This window comes from Cyprinus carpio, chromosome B15 (genome assembly GCF_018340385.1).
Source record: "Cyprinus carpio isolate SPL01 chromosome B15, ASM1834038v1, whole genome shotgun sequence".
NCBI lineage: Eukaryota > Metazoa > Chordata > Actinopteri > Cypriniformes > Cyprinidae > Cyprinus > Cyprinus carpio.
This window is the reverse complement of record NC_056611.1, coordinates 28,272,403-28,285,452: the sequence shown is the minus strand read 5'-3', so window position 1 is coordinate 28,285,452 and position 13,050 is coordinate 28,272,403. Positions and strand designations below refer to the sequence as shown.

General features: G+C 36.5%; 2 protein-coding genes across 2 annotated transcripts in view; one reads left to right on the top strand and one right to left on the bottom strand.

Moving 5' to 3' along the window:
• The window catches only part of LOC109103660 (calsyntenin-2-like), a 52,043-nt gene extending 46,646 nt beyond the window's left edge, over nucleotides 1-5,397 (top strand). Inside the window, exons 14-17 of the mRNA XM_042740192.1 lie at nucleotides 75-217; nucleotides 299-413; nucleotides 1,635-1,816; nucleotides 4,662-5,397. Coding sequence (XP_042596126.1) covers nucleotides 75-217; nucleotides 299-413; nucleotides 1,635-1,816; nucleotides 4,662-4,835 — 614 coding nt within the window. The 3' untranslated portion in view covers nucleotides 4,836-5,397. The remainder of the gene's footprint in view (nucleotides 1-74; nucleotides 218-298; nucleotides 414-1,634; nucleotides 1,817-4,661) is intronic.
• Nucleotides 5,398-6,370: 973 nt separating this feature from the next.
• Nucleotides 6,371-9,464, bottom strand: LOC109103424 (SPRY domain-containing SOCS box protein 4-like). Its single transcript, XM_019116842.2, has 2 exons — nucleotides 8,651-9,464; nucleotides 6,371-7,171 (listed from the first exon to the last, which is right to left on the bottom strand). Exons 1-2 carry the CDS (start codon nucleotides 9,366-9,368, stop codon nucleotides 7,044-7,046), a joined length of 846 nt encoding a protein of 281 aa, XP_018972387.1. The 5' UTR covers nucleotides 9,369-9,464; the 3' UTR covers nucleotides 6,371-7,043.
• Between the last annotated feature and the right edge of the window lie 3,586 nt (nucleotides 9,465-13,050).

Below are 13,050 nucleotides of genomic sequence, written 5' to 3'. Positions count from 1 at the left end.
AACTCCACAACTTACTTTTGTCTTTCCAAAACACAATTTCCTCACCTCTTTTTAATCTTCTACATCTGTTTTAGGTGTGGACTCCATCTCTCACTACACAGAGGTGATCAGACAGGTGCGTTATCAGAGCCGTCAGGCTGTCGACTCCGTCCGCACCTTCAGACTCACCTGTTCTGAGCTCAACGGACGTTACATCAGCGATCAGTATACATTACAGGTGAGAACCAAACAAAGAAATGCACTAAGCCACGACTCTGATCTATGACATAAAGATGCTCTCTATCACTCTTTCTCCAAGGTCAACATCCTTCACAGCGAAGAAGCTATTGAACATGTCAATCATGTGATGGCTCCGCCCAAATACATGCAAATTATTCATCCTACAGTCATAGAATCTAACAGCTACAGCTCAGGTGAGTGAAAGTCAAAATGATTGTATTGAACTCAATTAGGTGTCTGTGATTAAGTTCATTTTGATATGATGATATGGTACCAAATACGAAATACTCTATTAATGTATTAACCTTCGTTATAATTAATTAAGTCATACACTACCATTCAAAAGATTGGGGTTGGCAAAACTTTTGGAAGAAGTTGCTTCTGCTAACCAAGGCTCCATTTATTTGATTAAAAATACAGTAAAAACAGTAATATTGGGAAATATTATTACAATTTAAAATAACTGTTTTCTATTTTAATATATTGTAAGATTAAGATTAAGATTAATCAGTGAATCAAAGCTGTATCAGTACTTCAGGTTTCAGTGTCACATGATCCTTCTGAAATCATTCTAATATACTGATTTGATGCTCATGTATATTTCTGGTTATTATCAGTGTTGGAAACAGTTGTGCTGCTTCATATGTTTGTGGAAACTGATAAATTTTTTAGGATTCTTTGGTGAACAGAAAGTTCAAAAGAAAATGCATTTATTTAAAAATTTAAATCTTTTGAAACATTCTAAACGGTTTACTGTCATTTTCAACCCATTTAATGCATCATTGCAGAATAAATTATTTAATTTCTTTCAAAAAAAAAAACAATCATACTAAACCCATTTTATAAAGGAAGAAGAATTAACAATGAACAATAATACATCTATAAATTAAATGCTGGTAATAAAAAGTGTCATGTTTATTATTAGTTAATGATTCCTAATGCGTTAACTTAAGTTAACGTTAACGAAATGTCATTCAGACAATATTTTCAAAGGTTGGGGAAAAAAAAGTTTTTAAAAAAAATATTGCCAGTTTAGTCTGATTCCTGAAAAAATCTTTTTTTTAAAAGACTAGGTTATGAATCACTTACAGGAACAGTTATTGACTCACTTAGTTAACCACTAGTTATTACTTTCATAAACTCAAATGAACCAAGACCTGTAACTACTGTATGTTCTTAAAGATTCACACCATACAGCTGTCAAGTGAGTTTGATTCAGTGTGGCTTCCTTAAAAGTACCAAAAGATTCATGCATGTAATCATTAAGGAATCAACTGACAAAAATCATGGCAATTATTTACTACAGCATACTAAACAGATGGGACTGTCATCCTCACAGCTTCTAGTCAAATTAGGACATCTATTCTAAAGTCTATAGCGTGTAAGATTTAGGTGCATTTATTGTTCTTCTCCAGTCGTACCTGCCGTTGCTACTGCAGTCATTGTGCTGTGTATCGCCGCCCTGCTGGTGGCGCTGCTGAGTGTTTACCGCCTCAACCAACCAGAAAACCAAGAGCACATTCACAAGCACCCGCTGCCAGAGAAACAAGCGGACTGTGACGGATCCTCTCTCTCCATCACCGTCAACCCTCTGGAGGTACGACAAACCATCTACATGCTCAAGCAACACAAGACACCATAATGTAAAGAAGCTGCCAGAATGTTGACGCCTGTCAAACTGTCACAGCATGCACGAGTCTCTGTGAAAACTTTTCTTTATAGCTGACAGGACAGTACAGCAGTTACACAATCAGCTAGAGCTGAACATCTGATTTAAACACAGTCTTTATAAGAAATGAAAGCACCAAAATTACAGTATATGAGAGATCAGTGGCCTAGTATTTTGCCATTAATTTGGACACGTTCCTCAATCAATATCTCTGTTGATCCTTGAGATTTTAATCAGATTTGAAGGTTAGAAACTCAGATTTGAAAAAAATATATATATACAAAAATCTTGGTTACAGTGAGGCATTTATGTTGGAAGTTATTAGTACCAATCCATAAACATTAAAATACACATATTCAATAATATGGCCACAACACTTAAATGATTTGTGTGTTAAAGGGATAGTCCACCCATAAATAAAAATTCTGTCATCATTTACTCACCCTCATATTGTTCCAAACCTGTATGCCTTCTTTCTCTGGAACACAAAAGAAGATGATTAGAAGAGCGAAAGTCAAACATGAAACAACATTTGGGTGAGTAAATGATGACAGAATTTTCATTTTGGGATGAACTATCCCTTTAACTATTTTTTTAAGTGTGTAATGCTATTTCCAATTGTCAACATTGTTGTAATAAACAGAACTCCATAAACCCTAAGATAACATGAGAAATGATGATTTAAACAGCTTGACATATCAAATACTGCGTGTTTAAATAGAATTTTAAATTTGTTTTTCTAAATTGAAATGCTTTAAATCCCAAACTTAAATTGGCCCTACCGAGTGCCTCACTGCAGCCTTCATTTGTGCTTTTTTAAGAAAAGGATGAATGAGATGTTATTAATTTTAACTGTTAATTTTCACATTCATGTCACTTCAAAAACAGGTATGACTTACTTTCTTCCTGAATGTTCACGATTGCAGTGAATTGCCTTAATTATGAGTCCCCATCAGCACAAAATCCTGTGAAAAAATATGAAAACACTGTGACAAAGCAGAATTATAATCAACCAAATTAATATTGATTATCACAGCTGATCAAGATGTTCAATAGCCAAATAAGAAGCATGTTCACATTCCTCTTTTCCTTACAACGAAAGTGGATATGTGTGGAAAAGACTGATATTAATCTGTAATTTACTAAGGCTGCATTTACACTGCAGGTCTTGATGCCCAAATCCGATTTTCTGACTATATCCGATTTTTTTGACGACCCGCTTACATCATCTTTTAAAAGTGACCCGTATCCGATTTTTGCATTTACACTATACACTGCTGAAACTACCAAACGTAGACGTTCTGACGCGGAAAAGGAAGTAAAACAGCACGAAATACAATGGATGCATATGCAAATAATATTATACAGTGTTTTGCTTTCGACAATATTTTGAAAAGTCAACAAAAAAATCAGCAAAACTTTGGTCTCGGACGGCGCGGCGGAGAAAAAAGCGCTTAAACCGTGCCTCCCCATATCTCGTGAAATGTCTTTAAACACGGATTTATTTCTGTAACAACCCTGCATTTTTTTGCCTGCACTGTCTCTTCGCCCCAAAGACTTAAAAGACATGAAACCTTGGCATTGCTCCACTGTGTGTATCCTTCGTCCTCCATCGCGCCTATAATAATTCATGTGATCTCAGTTGGTGGTGTCCACCTGAGTTGACGTCACTTTTTTAATGACGTACGACTCGCATTTACTGGGGAATATCCGATTTGTCTGCTTACATGGCACACGCAAATGCACGTATCCGATTCATATCCGATTTATTACGACATATGAATGAGGCCTGAATCCGATCTGAGAAAATCGGAATCCATGCGGTTTTTTTTCCTGCTTACACGTTCACCGGTCATATCCGATCTGTGCCACATGAGAGGAAAAAATCGGAATTGGGTCACTTGAACCATGCAGTGTAAATGGGGCTGCTTAACAGCTGTATTCACCATTCATTGTAGGGAAACGAACAGCTTAGACATTCAGCGATAAATGTTCTCTTTTGTGTCCCTGGAAGAATGTATAGAGTAAATTTAGACATAAACTAATTTTTTTGGATGTACTACCCATTTAAAGCAACTGCATGTAAGTTTTTTTTTTTTTTTTTACCTTAAAATATCAGTTTCAAAATCATTCTGATGGTACATAAACTTGTAATAAGGCAAATATTACAAATAATACAGGTGTTTATTTCCCAAACCACATGTACAGCTATCTATGGAAATTGCGAGTTTTTAATTCTCACTATTTTGACTTTATTTTTTTTCAGATTTGCAAGTTTATATCTCGCGGTTCTGACCTTATAAGACAATTAAGTCAGAAACTCGCAATTCTGAGAACGTCAGTCTTTTTCCCCCTCAAATTTGGACTTTAAAACTAGCCATTGTTAGTTTATATCTCACAATTCTGAGAAGAAAAAAAAAACAGAATTGTGAGAAAAAAGTCAGAATTGCGAAGAAAAGTCAGAATTGCGAGATATAAACTCGCAATTAAAGTCGCAAATAAAAAGTCGCAATTACCTTTTTTTTTTAGTGGTGGAAAAACAGACTTCCATAGCTGTCCGCTGTAATTATGACAGTGAATTTCACCTGCTTGACTGTAGGGGGCTCCAAAGTCATAAAAATACACAAAAACTACATACAGTTGCTTTAAGATTCTTCATTCTGGTCTCATTTTTTCAATAGTTATTCATTTAAATGACTCTGAACGAGTGTAACCAGACAAATGGGAAAAAACTGAATAATTTATCACAGCAGATTAATGTGATTCATTCTAGAGCTTTCAGGAGCTTCAGTCAGCAGAAGAAGTGACTGAGGAGGAAGAGGAAGAAGACGAGGAAGACGCCTGCGATATTTCTAGTACCGACTCGGACAGCGATGAAGAGGAAACTACCACTTCTTTTATACAACATCAAACCAGGATGCAATGGGGATCATCAACATTACACTGATGAAAACACATTCACACGCTCGACAGCACAACGCTCTACCTGTAGTGACCTGCAATACAAGGGACTTTACCTGCAAACACTTCGAAACAGCACTGATCCATTGTGATACTGGTTTTGGTGTGAGGTGACAAACTAATAGAAGCCCTCTCTTTACACTCTGTCAAAATGTGAGAAAGTGAAGTCACAGAAGAAACTCGAGCAGCAGTCTGATCAGGCTTTTGATTAAAGTGAGTTTCTTTTTTAAGGCCTCTACAGTGCATCTCGTGTTCTCTCAGACCTGTTTGATGTGAAATGATCGTCCTTTCATTATAACCCTGAAATTCATCTCATAATAACTGGCGTCCTTCAATACATTTTTATAAATCTGTGCGTGCACCTTTTTAATATAGTCTTTCTCCGTCTGTCTCTCTTCTGTGTAACATGGCAGTGTTTTTGTGTGTGAGTGGTTTTGCAAATGAATGGGATGTGTTTGTACATCTTACTATCAAAACAGAATTTGCTCCTTTTTGTGGTCGCTGCTGCACTTTCTTTACATTGGTCAATAAAAAAAAGTGTTTTATGACATTTGTCGCCTCATTTCTACTCATTAGCATAGCTGGCAAATCTCTGCTATACTGGAATTTGACCACAATAAAATATTAAAGTTGAGCTGGCACTTCTGCTGCGATGCCCTGAACGAGCACAAGGTATATGCGTGAAACAACAGCGACATCTAGTGGCGCGTCATATGTAGCACTTTGATGCAGTATGGAAGGCTGTATTAATAAATATGTCTTAGTAATGCAGTCACGGCGTCAGATTACTGTTCTCTCAAATTTCATAGATGTCAGACTGGGGCAAGTAGTCACATATTAAAAACAATTGTATGAGAAAACATTCGGATAAAAAAGAAACTTTATACATATAATACATTTTTAAAGACATCTTTTGTGTTACTTTAGATCCTAACTTTAGGCCATTCAAACAGGTTCAATTACAGGAGTATGTAGTAATAATGATGATGATGATGATAATCTAATGCATCAAAAAACACTCCAGATTCACACTGACAAATTACCCCATAGTGACAACTAAGTTCAAATTGTAGGTTAACACACACACACACACACACAAACCCACAATAGAAACGTTTTTAGAAAATAATATATGAAATTAATATTTTAATAATCATGTAAATATCTGAGATATAAAATATAGGGACATTTATATTAAATCAAATATGAACTGTAAATATATATATACGAAAAACATTATTTTACAGCAAAATAACTGCATAAATCGCTGTTTCCTGTTGAAAGGACAGTGCTGTGATGCCGCTTTTCAAAGCTATTTTAAAAAAAAAATTGATGTCTGTGTGAACAAAATATCATAAAATTGAAACCTGATTAGGTAGAAAATTGTAAATAAAAGTGTTTTATTAAGTCAAAAATAATCTGAAACCGCACTTATAAACATATCGCCACATCAGAATCGGAGTCAAACATTTGATTTTTAAAGCAAGTGAGACTGCAGAAGTTAAAGAGGAGCAGACAGGGTTTGGCTTTGGAGTTTTATTTTTATTCACACTGCAAAGGTCACAAAAGGACAATGTCGCGTCTGCTGTCTTGCAGGTTTCCGTTTGATCTGTGAAAAAGACACGCATCCATTTCATGTAAAAATCAGCTTCACGGACATTTCAAAGTCGCGTTTGTACACTAAAAACACCTGGAACCGATTTAATCAGCTTCATCATGATCACGAACGAAATAATAAACTCATAATAAACACGAACGGAAAAAGATTTTAAAAGATCTCAGGCACTGAGGATGTGTATTAGTTAAGACCGGTAAAAGAATAAGAACCTGTTTTCTGGAAGAAAAAAAAAAATCATTAGTCTAATATAATTATGTTGGATTTATGTCCATAAAACTAGGTCCTTAGTGTTTAGATAAAAGTGAAGGAAAAAGCAAAATCATCAGCTCTTAAGAAAATTATTTCTATGGAAGACATGAACTTGAGTCATTCTCACGCACAAATACAAACACCTTCTCATTAGTCACCTCATAATCATGTATAAAACCAGATATTTGTTGTCCGGCTGGTCAAATCTGTCCTTCCCTACGACACTTAATTCAAGTCTGTGCACAGCACAAAGCCTCTACAGCCCTGCAGATCATTTCTGAGTGCGTTTTCAGTGAACGCCGGTGATTTTTTGGCTGTGTGCGTCTCTCATTGGTACTGCAGGTAGTTCTTGAGCGTCTGTGGCAGTGGCAGAGACTGGATGTGATGGATTCGGTGTCGTCCCAGAGCCTGTCGTGCCGCCCTTCTGCACAGCTCCTTAAGTGGCAGAGGTTCAGCTGCGGGACAGAGCAGACATCAGTTAGGGTCAAGCGTCAAAGACCTCAAGCGATCATGTGAAAACACTCGTTAGGACTTCAAAGACCAGCGCTGATTCTAGATAAGCTGAATGATTCAGGTCGGGAAGTTGCAAAAGAGCCGTTAAAAAAAAAAAGCCAATCACAAGAGAGGCGAGTTATATATAGAAGGAATGTTAAAAGGGGGGAAATCAGTTTGAATAACATTTGTTTTACATTTTAAATATAGTGTTGAAAACAGTGACTAAGCATTGTGAGGCATTAGTGGAACTTGAGAACTGACTGTAAACACTACCTGTTAAAAGTTTGGGGTCAGTATGATTTTTTTTTTTTTTTTTTAATTCAGGAAGAATGCATTAAATTGTTCAAAAGTGACACGAAAGACATTTATAATGTTACAAAAGATTTCTATTTCACATAAATGCTGTTCTTTAAAACTGAACAAAGTAGGTTAAGTAGAAAAATATTACGCAGCAAAAACTGTTTTGTGCTGTTAACTTTGATAATAATAAGAAAATCAGCATATTAGAATGATTTCTGAAGGATTATGTGACACTAAAGGCTGGAGTAATGATGCTGAAAATTCAGCTTTGATCACAGGAATCAATTACATGTCACATCTACATTACATTTAGCAGATGCTTTTATCCAAAGTGACTTAAAATTAAGGAATACAATTAGCAATTCATCGCGGAGAGGCAAATAAACAAAGGAAGTGCTCATAATTTTAAAATAATCAAATAGAAAACAGTTCCTTTAAATTGTAATAATATTTCATAATACTACTCTTTGATTGCATTTTTTATCAAATAAATCCAGCCTTGGTGAGAATGACTTATTTAAAAAAACAAACAAAAAAAAAACAATCATACCAACCCCAGACATTTTAACAGTTGTGTATACTGGCATAAGAAAAGAAAAGTGATGTACGTGAAAAGATCCTGCATCACAGCAAGTGAATTTTATAAATTAGGTGTGACTTGCATATCCAATCATATTTAGATCAACTATAAGTGGGCTTTTGGGAGAAGAAAAAATTAATAAAATGCTACTTATTTCTGTAAATTCACAGTCGGTGTTGCAACCATGCAAAACCCCCATTACATTGCCTTTTCAGAGAAGTTTGGAAATATGCTTGTGTGCATCGTGCCAACAATATGGGAATACTTTCATAGGTCCATAATTTCTAAAAACTGCTATTACAGAAAACCACTAGATCTGCTGCACGTAAAAACATGTTGTTCCCAGTTACTATGAGTGGTTGTGCAATTACTCTCATCACGAAGGAAGAGGAAAGCTATGACGAGCATTTCTAAAGAGCAGGACTGAAACAAAATCAACTGAAGTGAAGGGACGTGAGGCCAAGAATGGTATACTCAGAATACTCAGAATTTGTCGATTATGGAAAACCTGAGACAAGGAGGGAAAACAGAAGCAGCAGAACCTGTAAACAATACGTACGGTCTAATCCGTTGACGTAGGTCATGGTGACCTCGCAGTGACCCCACACGGCGCTGACGATTGGGTACAGCCTCTTCCCTTTCAGCCCACGAAACGCTACGCCCAGGTAGTTCCCATCGGCACAGAATCCCAGCGTTCCCTCGTCCATGTCCAGAACCACCAGAATCTCTTCAGGCACCGAGAACGTCCCTTCATCCTCCTCATCCTCGATAAACTCCGGGTATGACGGCGCCGGGCCGGTCCGGCTTTTCCTGTCGTGGTAAAGTCGACCTCGTCCCAAGTCCCAACCCCAGGATTCGATGTCGCTACCGACTAGCGCAGAATATCCGGCGGCTCGCAAGGGAGCTGAAGAAGTCGCGACCCCGACTATGGCATGCGTGCCGCGCTGTCGTACAGGCCAGCGCAAAGTCCAAGCGTGCAAACCACGGGTAAATCCTACTTTTCCCCGCACGCAGTCCGTGCTTTGGGCCACCGGGTGACGGTGGAACGTGAGCCGGTCGTCGTCTTTGATGAAGAGATTGAGTGAGCGGTCGTCTGGATTCCAGGCGTGCTGATGCTGGACATCCTGTCCCGCCGGCGGCATGTCCAACAGCAGCTCCAGACGGACGGGTAACGGGACGCCGCGGCTACGGAGCGACGCACACACCGGCGGATACGCCAGCTCGCTTGTCTCCGGCTCATCTGCGGATTTCACCACACCCGACACCCTCTGCCCCATCACGGCCCAGCCACGGGCATCAACAACCACAGCCGGGGTTACCTCATGAGCGGGACGGACCAGAGAGCAGCAGCCAATCAGAAGAGACGACACGGTCCCATGCACGAGAAGAAGTCCAGAGCAGAGTGGGCAGCACTGTAGAGTAAAATGAAAGAGAGTAATGAATCGTGTTTTGACTTTTAAACACAGTGTTTTGTTTTGAATTGCTGCACTTTGATCAAACAAATCGCAGACGAGGTGTGAATTTTGAGTACACTTGGACTCTCCCTTGAATTCTCACAAACAATGACGTCATGATTCCTGACATGTCAATAAACAACAGAGGAAGTTTTTCTTTTTTTTTGCTGGTTTGCACAGAAGAGGGAGAAATAAAAGGCACAAAATTAAGATAAGCTACTTAATATTGGAAGCTATTTTTTATTATTTTTGAATACGGTATTGTGTTCAAAAGTTTTAATGTTTGTCGAGAGACGTTTCTTCTGCTCACCAAGGCTACATTTATTTGAATGAAAACAGTAAAAATGGTAATATTATTACAACTTAAAAAGCCTGTTTACTGTTTGAAAATATTTTAAAATTTAATTTATTTCTGTGATCAAAGTTGAATTTTCAGCATCATTACTCCGGTCTTCAGTGTCACATGATCCTTCAGAAATCATTCTAACATGCTGATTTGCTGCTCAGTTTCTTATTATTATCAATGCTGAAAACAGCTGTGCTGCTTAATATTTTTGGGGTAATCATGAAACATTTTTTCATGATTCTTTGATGAACAGAGTTTATTCAGCATTTGTTTGAACTAGAAATCTTTTGTAACCTTATAATAGTCTTTACTGTCAAATTGGATTAATTCAAAAAGTTACGAGCCCCAGTATTTTTAAATTGTAGTTCAGCTATCAGATTATATAATTTATATTATATAAGCTATATTTTTTCAACAAAAAAAAACATGAGGCTTACTGAAACAACTCAGTAAGGGGGAAAGCATTCATCTCAAACAGATAAATGTACAAAAAATACAAAAAAAATTATTTATATCAATATGAATCATTTATACAGTATAACAGATTTGAAAGTGTAATGCAATACAACATTTAATCAAATCAAAATAAAACATACTTAGCTCAAAACTTAGCTCTACCCAGTATGGCTTCAGGCTTAAAACAAGAAAAGGCCAAGTATAGAAAATGTAAAGAAAAGCAGTGGGCACTTCACTGAAGAGACACTTCTCTAGACTAAGATTAGTTTTCACACCATCTGAAGGAGCCGCTTGCTCTCACACTCTACCAGGAGACTGACAGAATCTCTTCTGAACCCGAGAAGACTGCGGTTTCAAAGGAGCATGTGGATGGGAAGTGAATATTTCCTCCTGTTACTGAACCGAGATCCCAGGAGCCAAACCCTTCTCAGGAAATGAGCTGGACTGGTCTAAACCAAACAAACACACTCACATCTTAATAAACTAAGAGAGCAAGATAAAATAAAGAACAGAAGAAAGTGATGAGAAATGAAAACTGTTATTTCTATGACGATCAAAAGTTAAATGTCGCCCAAAACACAGCAACTAAACATGCAGGTTTATAAAAGGAGTGCTAGGAAAGAGAAAAGATGAGATGTCATTGCAAGGGGATGGGAAGTTAATGTTTTTAATTAAAGATTATGAAGGCATGTGAGTTAAAAAAAAAAACTCTTAAAAAAAAAAAAAAAAAAAAAAAAAAAAAAGAATTGTCAATTTTGATTTGATGGTGACTTTAACATTTAAATATTAAGAAATTAGGACTGCCATAAATATCTGTATTGCAATTTTACATTTTTATTGCAAAATAAATTATTCTTATTATTTTTATTACTATTATTAATTTTCTTTTTCTTTTTTACCATATCTGTACTAAACATTTTTATGTTACTACTACTTCTACTAAATATTGTTTTTATTTTAATTATGATAAAATTTACAATTAATATTAAATTTAGGCCCATTTTTATTATTATTATTGTGGTTGTAATATTGATATTTAAATTTAATAAATAACTTTAATGCACTACTATTAATAATAATAATAATAATAATAATAATAATAATACACAGCAAATATATTACTACTGTTATTTTTATTATTATTTGTTTTCTTTACTCATTTTTTTTTTTTTTACCTTTTCTTATATCTTTAAGATTTAATTTATTACTACTACAACTTTTACCAATTATTGTTTTTATCTGAATAAAGAATAATTAATATAATTAATTATTATTATTGTGGTTGTGATATTGATATATAAATCATTTTAATAATTTAAAAAATATTATCAACAACAACAACAACAACAACAACAACAAATATATCATTGTTATTATTATAATACACGTACATAAATTACAAAATGTTTGGCCAGCCCTACAAACTAGCGCAGCAAATAAATAAATACATACATAAACAAATCCAACTGCTTAGAAAAGTAACAGCACACCTCTCCTCAACAAGACACATTACTTGAGGAATCATTCATGTCTGGAGCACAAACAGTGCAGCATGAGTTACTAAAGCTCAATACTGAGCTCTAGAGGTGTGTTCAGATCACTAACTATGAGCATAGTAATGAGAGAGAGATGAAGAATAAGAGATTTTATCATATAAACATCTCCACACAACTAACAGAACACAACACAGACACACAAGAACAGAGTCTGAGCTTACCCTCCATGCATTGCTGCCTCTGTGTCAGCATAGAGCAGGAGAAGCGAGAGAAAACGAAAGAGAAATGAAAGGGGTAAAGCAGTTCACAGTGGAGCGATTCCAAAGCAGCTCTCCTCCCTCCACGGGCACCAAACACATGACTTTCCGCTGCTCGCTCGCTCGCTCTCTACTCCCTCATGACGATGGTGATTCACTGGAATAAACTGTGGTGTAAGTGTGAATAACTGAGCAAACACTCACCTTCCGGATCACTGCAGGACTGAAGGAGGATCCACGTCAGCCGGACGACTTTTATTAGCCCTCGAACTCCTGCACAGAGACAAAGAAGAGTTCTGTTAGGAGAAACGCTACCTGTGCCCAGCCAGAACCAGGAAGTGAGAATTTCATCGGTCAGCACACACACACACACAAACTTTCATCTCACGCAGAAAAAGTAAGGTTATCGTTTTCCATTTTTGTGTAAGCTAGGAGTTTTTTCACACCTTTTTTGTGCACAAACAATGTTTTTATATTATAATATGTTAGCTAAATGTGTCCTGAGCAAGCTGTGTACCCAACACCCCCCCAGTTACAGCGTTTGTGAGTCACTTTCAGAAGGCAAACATTGACCCACTGGTTAGTCAGCTAGTAAGAGTGAGCAGTCGTGCACATCTAAGTGGACACTCCAGCAGCTGGTCAAGTCTGACTACAGGACAACCTCTATCTGCATTACTCATGGTTGTAGTGTCCTACATTAAAAACATATATCGAAACAGTCAGATCTACACTGATGTGATGCATCTGCGACACAAACGAGTTTATAGATCGCTGACGCAGATTTGAATACAGCCTTGGTCATGATCCCATCCCAACTTTAACTAAATAAATTGTAAATGAAATAAATAAATTCTTATTTATTGCATAAATAATAATAAGTGTTTTTATTTTTCTCTAATTTATGTCAGTACCAAAAACAAGAAAGCTTAAAATGCAATGAAATACAATAA

Excerpts from the sequence above, each read along its gene's own strand:
- LOC109103424 (XM_019116842.2), bottom strand. The coding sequence starts at position 9,368 with ATGGGGCAGAGGGTGTCGGGTGTGGTGAAATCCGCAGATGAGCCGGAG. Across the intron at positions 7,172-8,650 it reads CTACGTCAACGGATTAGACC|CTGAACCTCTGCCACTTAAG; the intron begins GTACGTATTGTT and ends TCTGTCCCGCAG.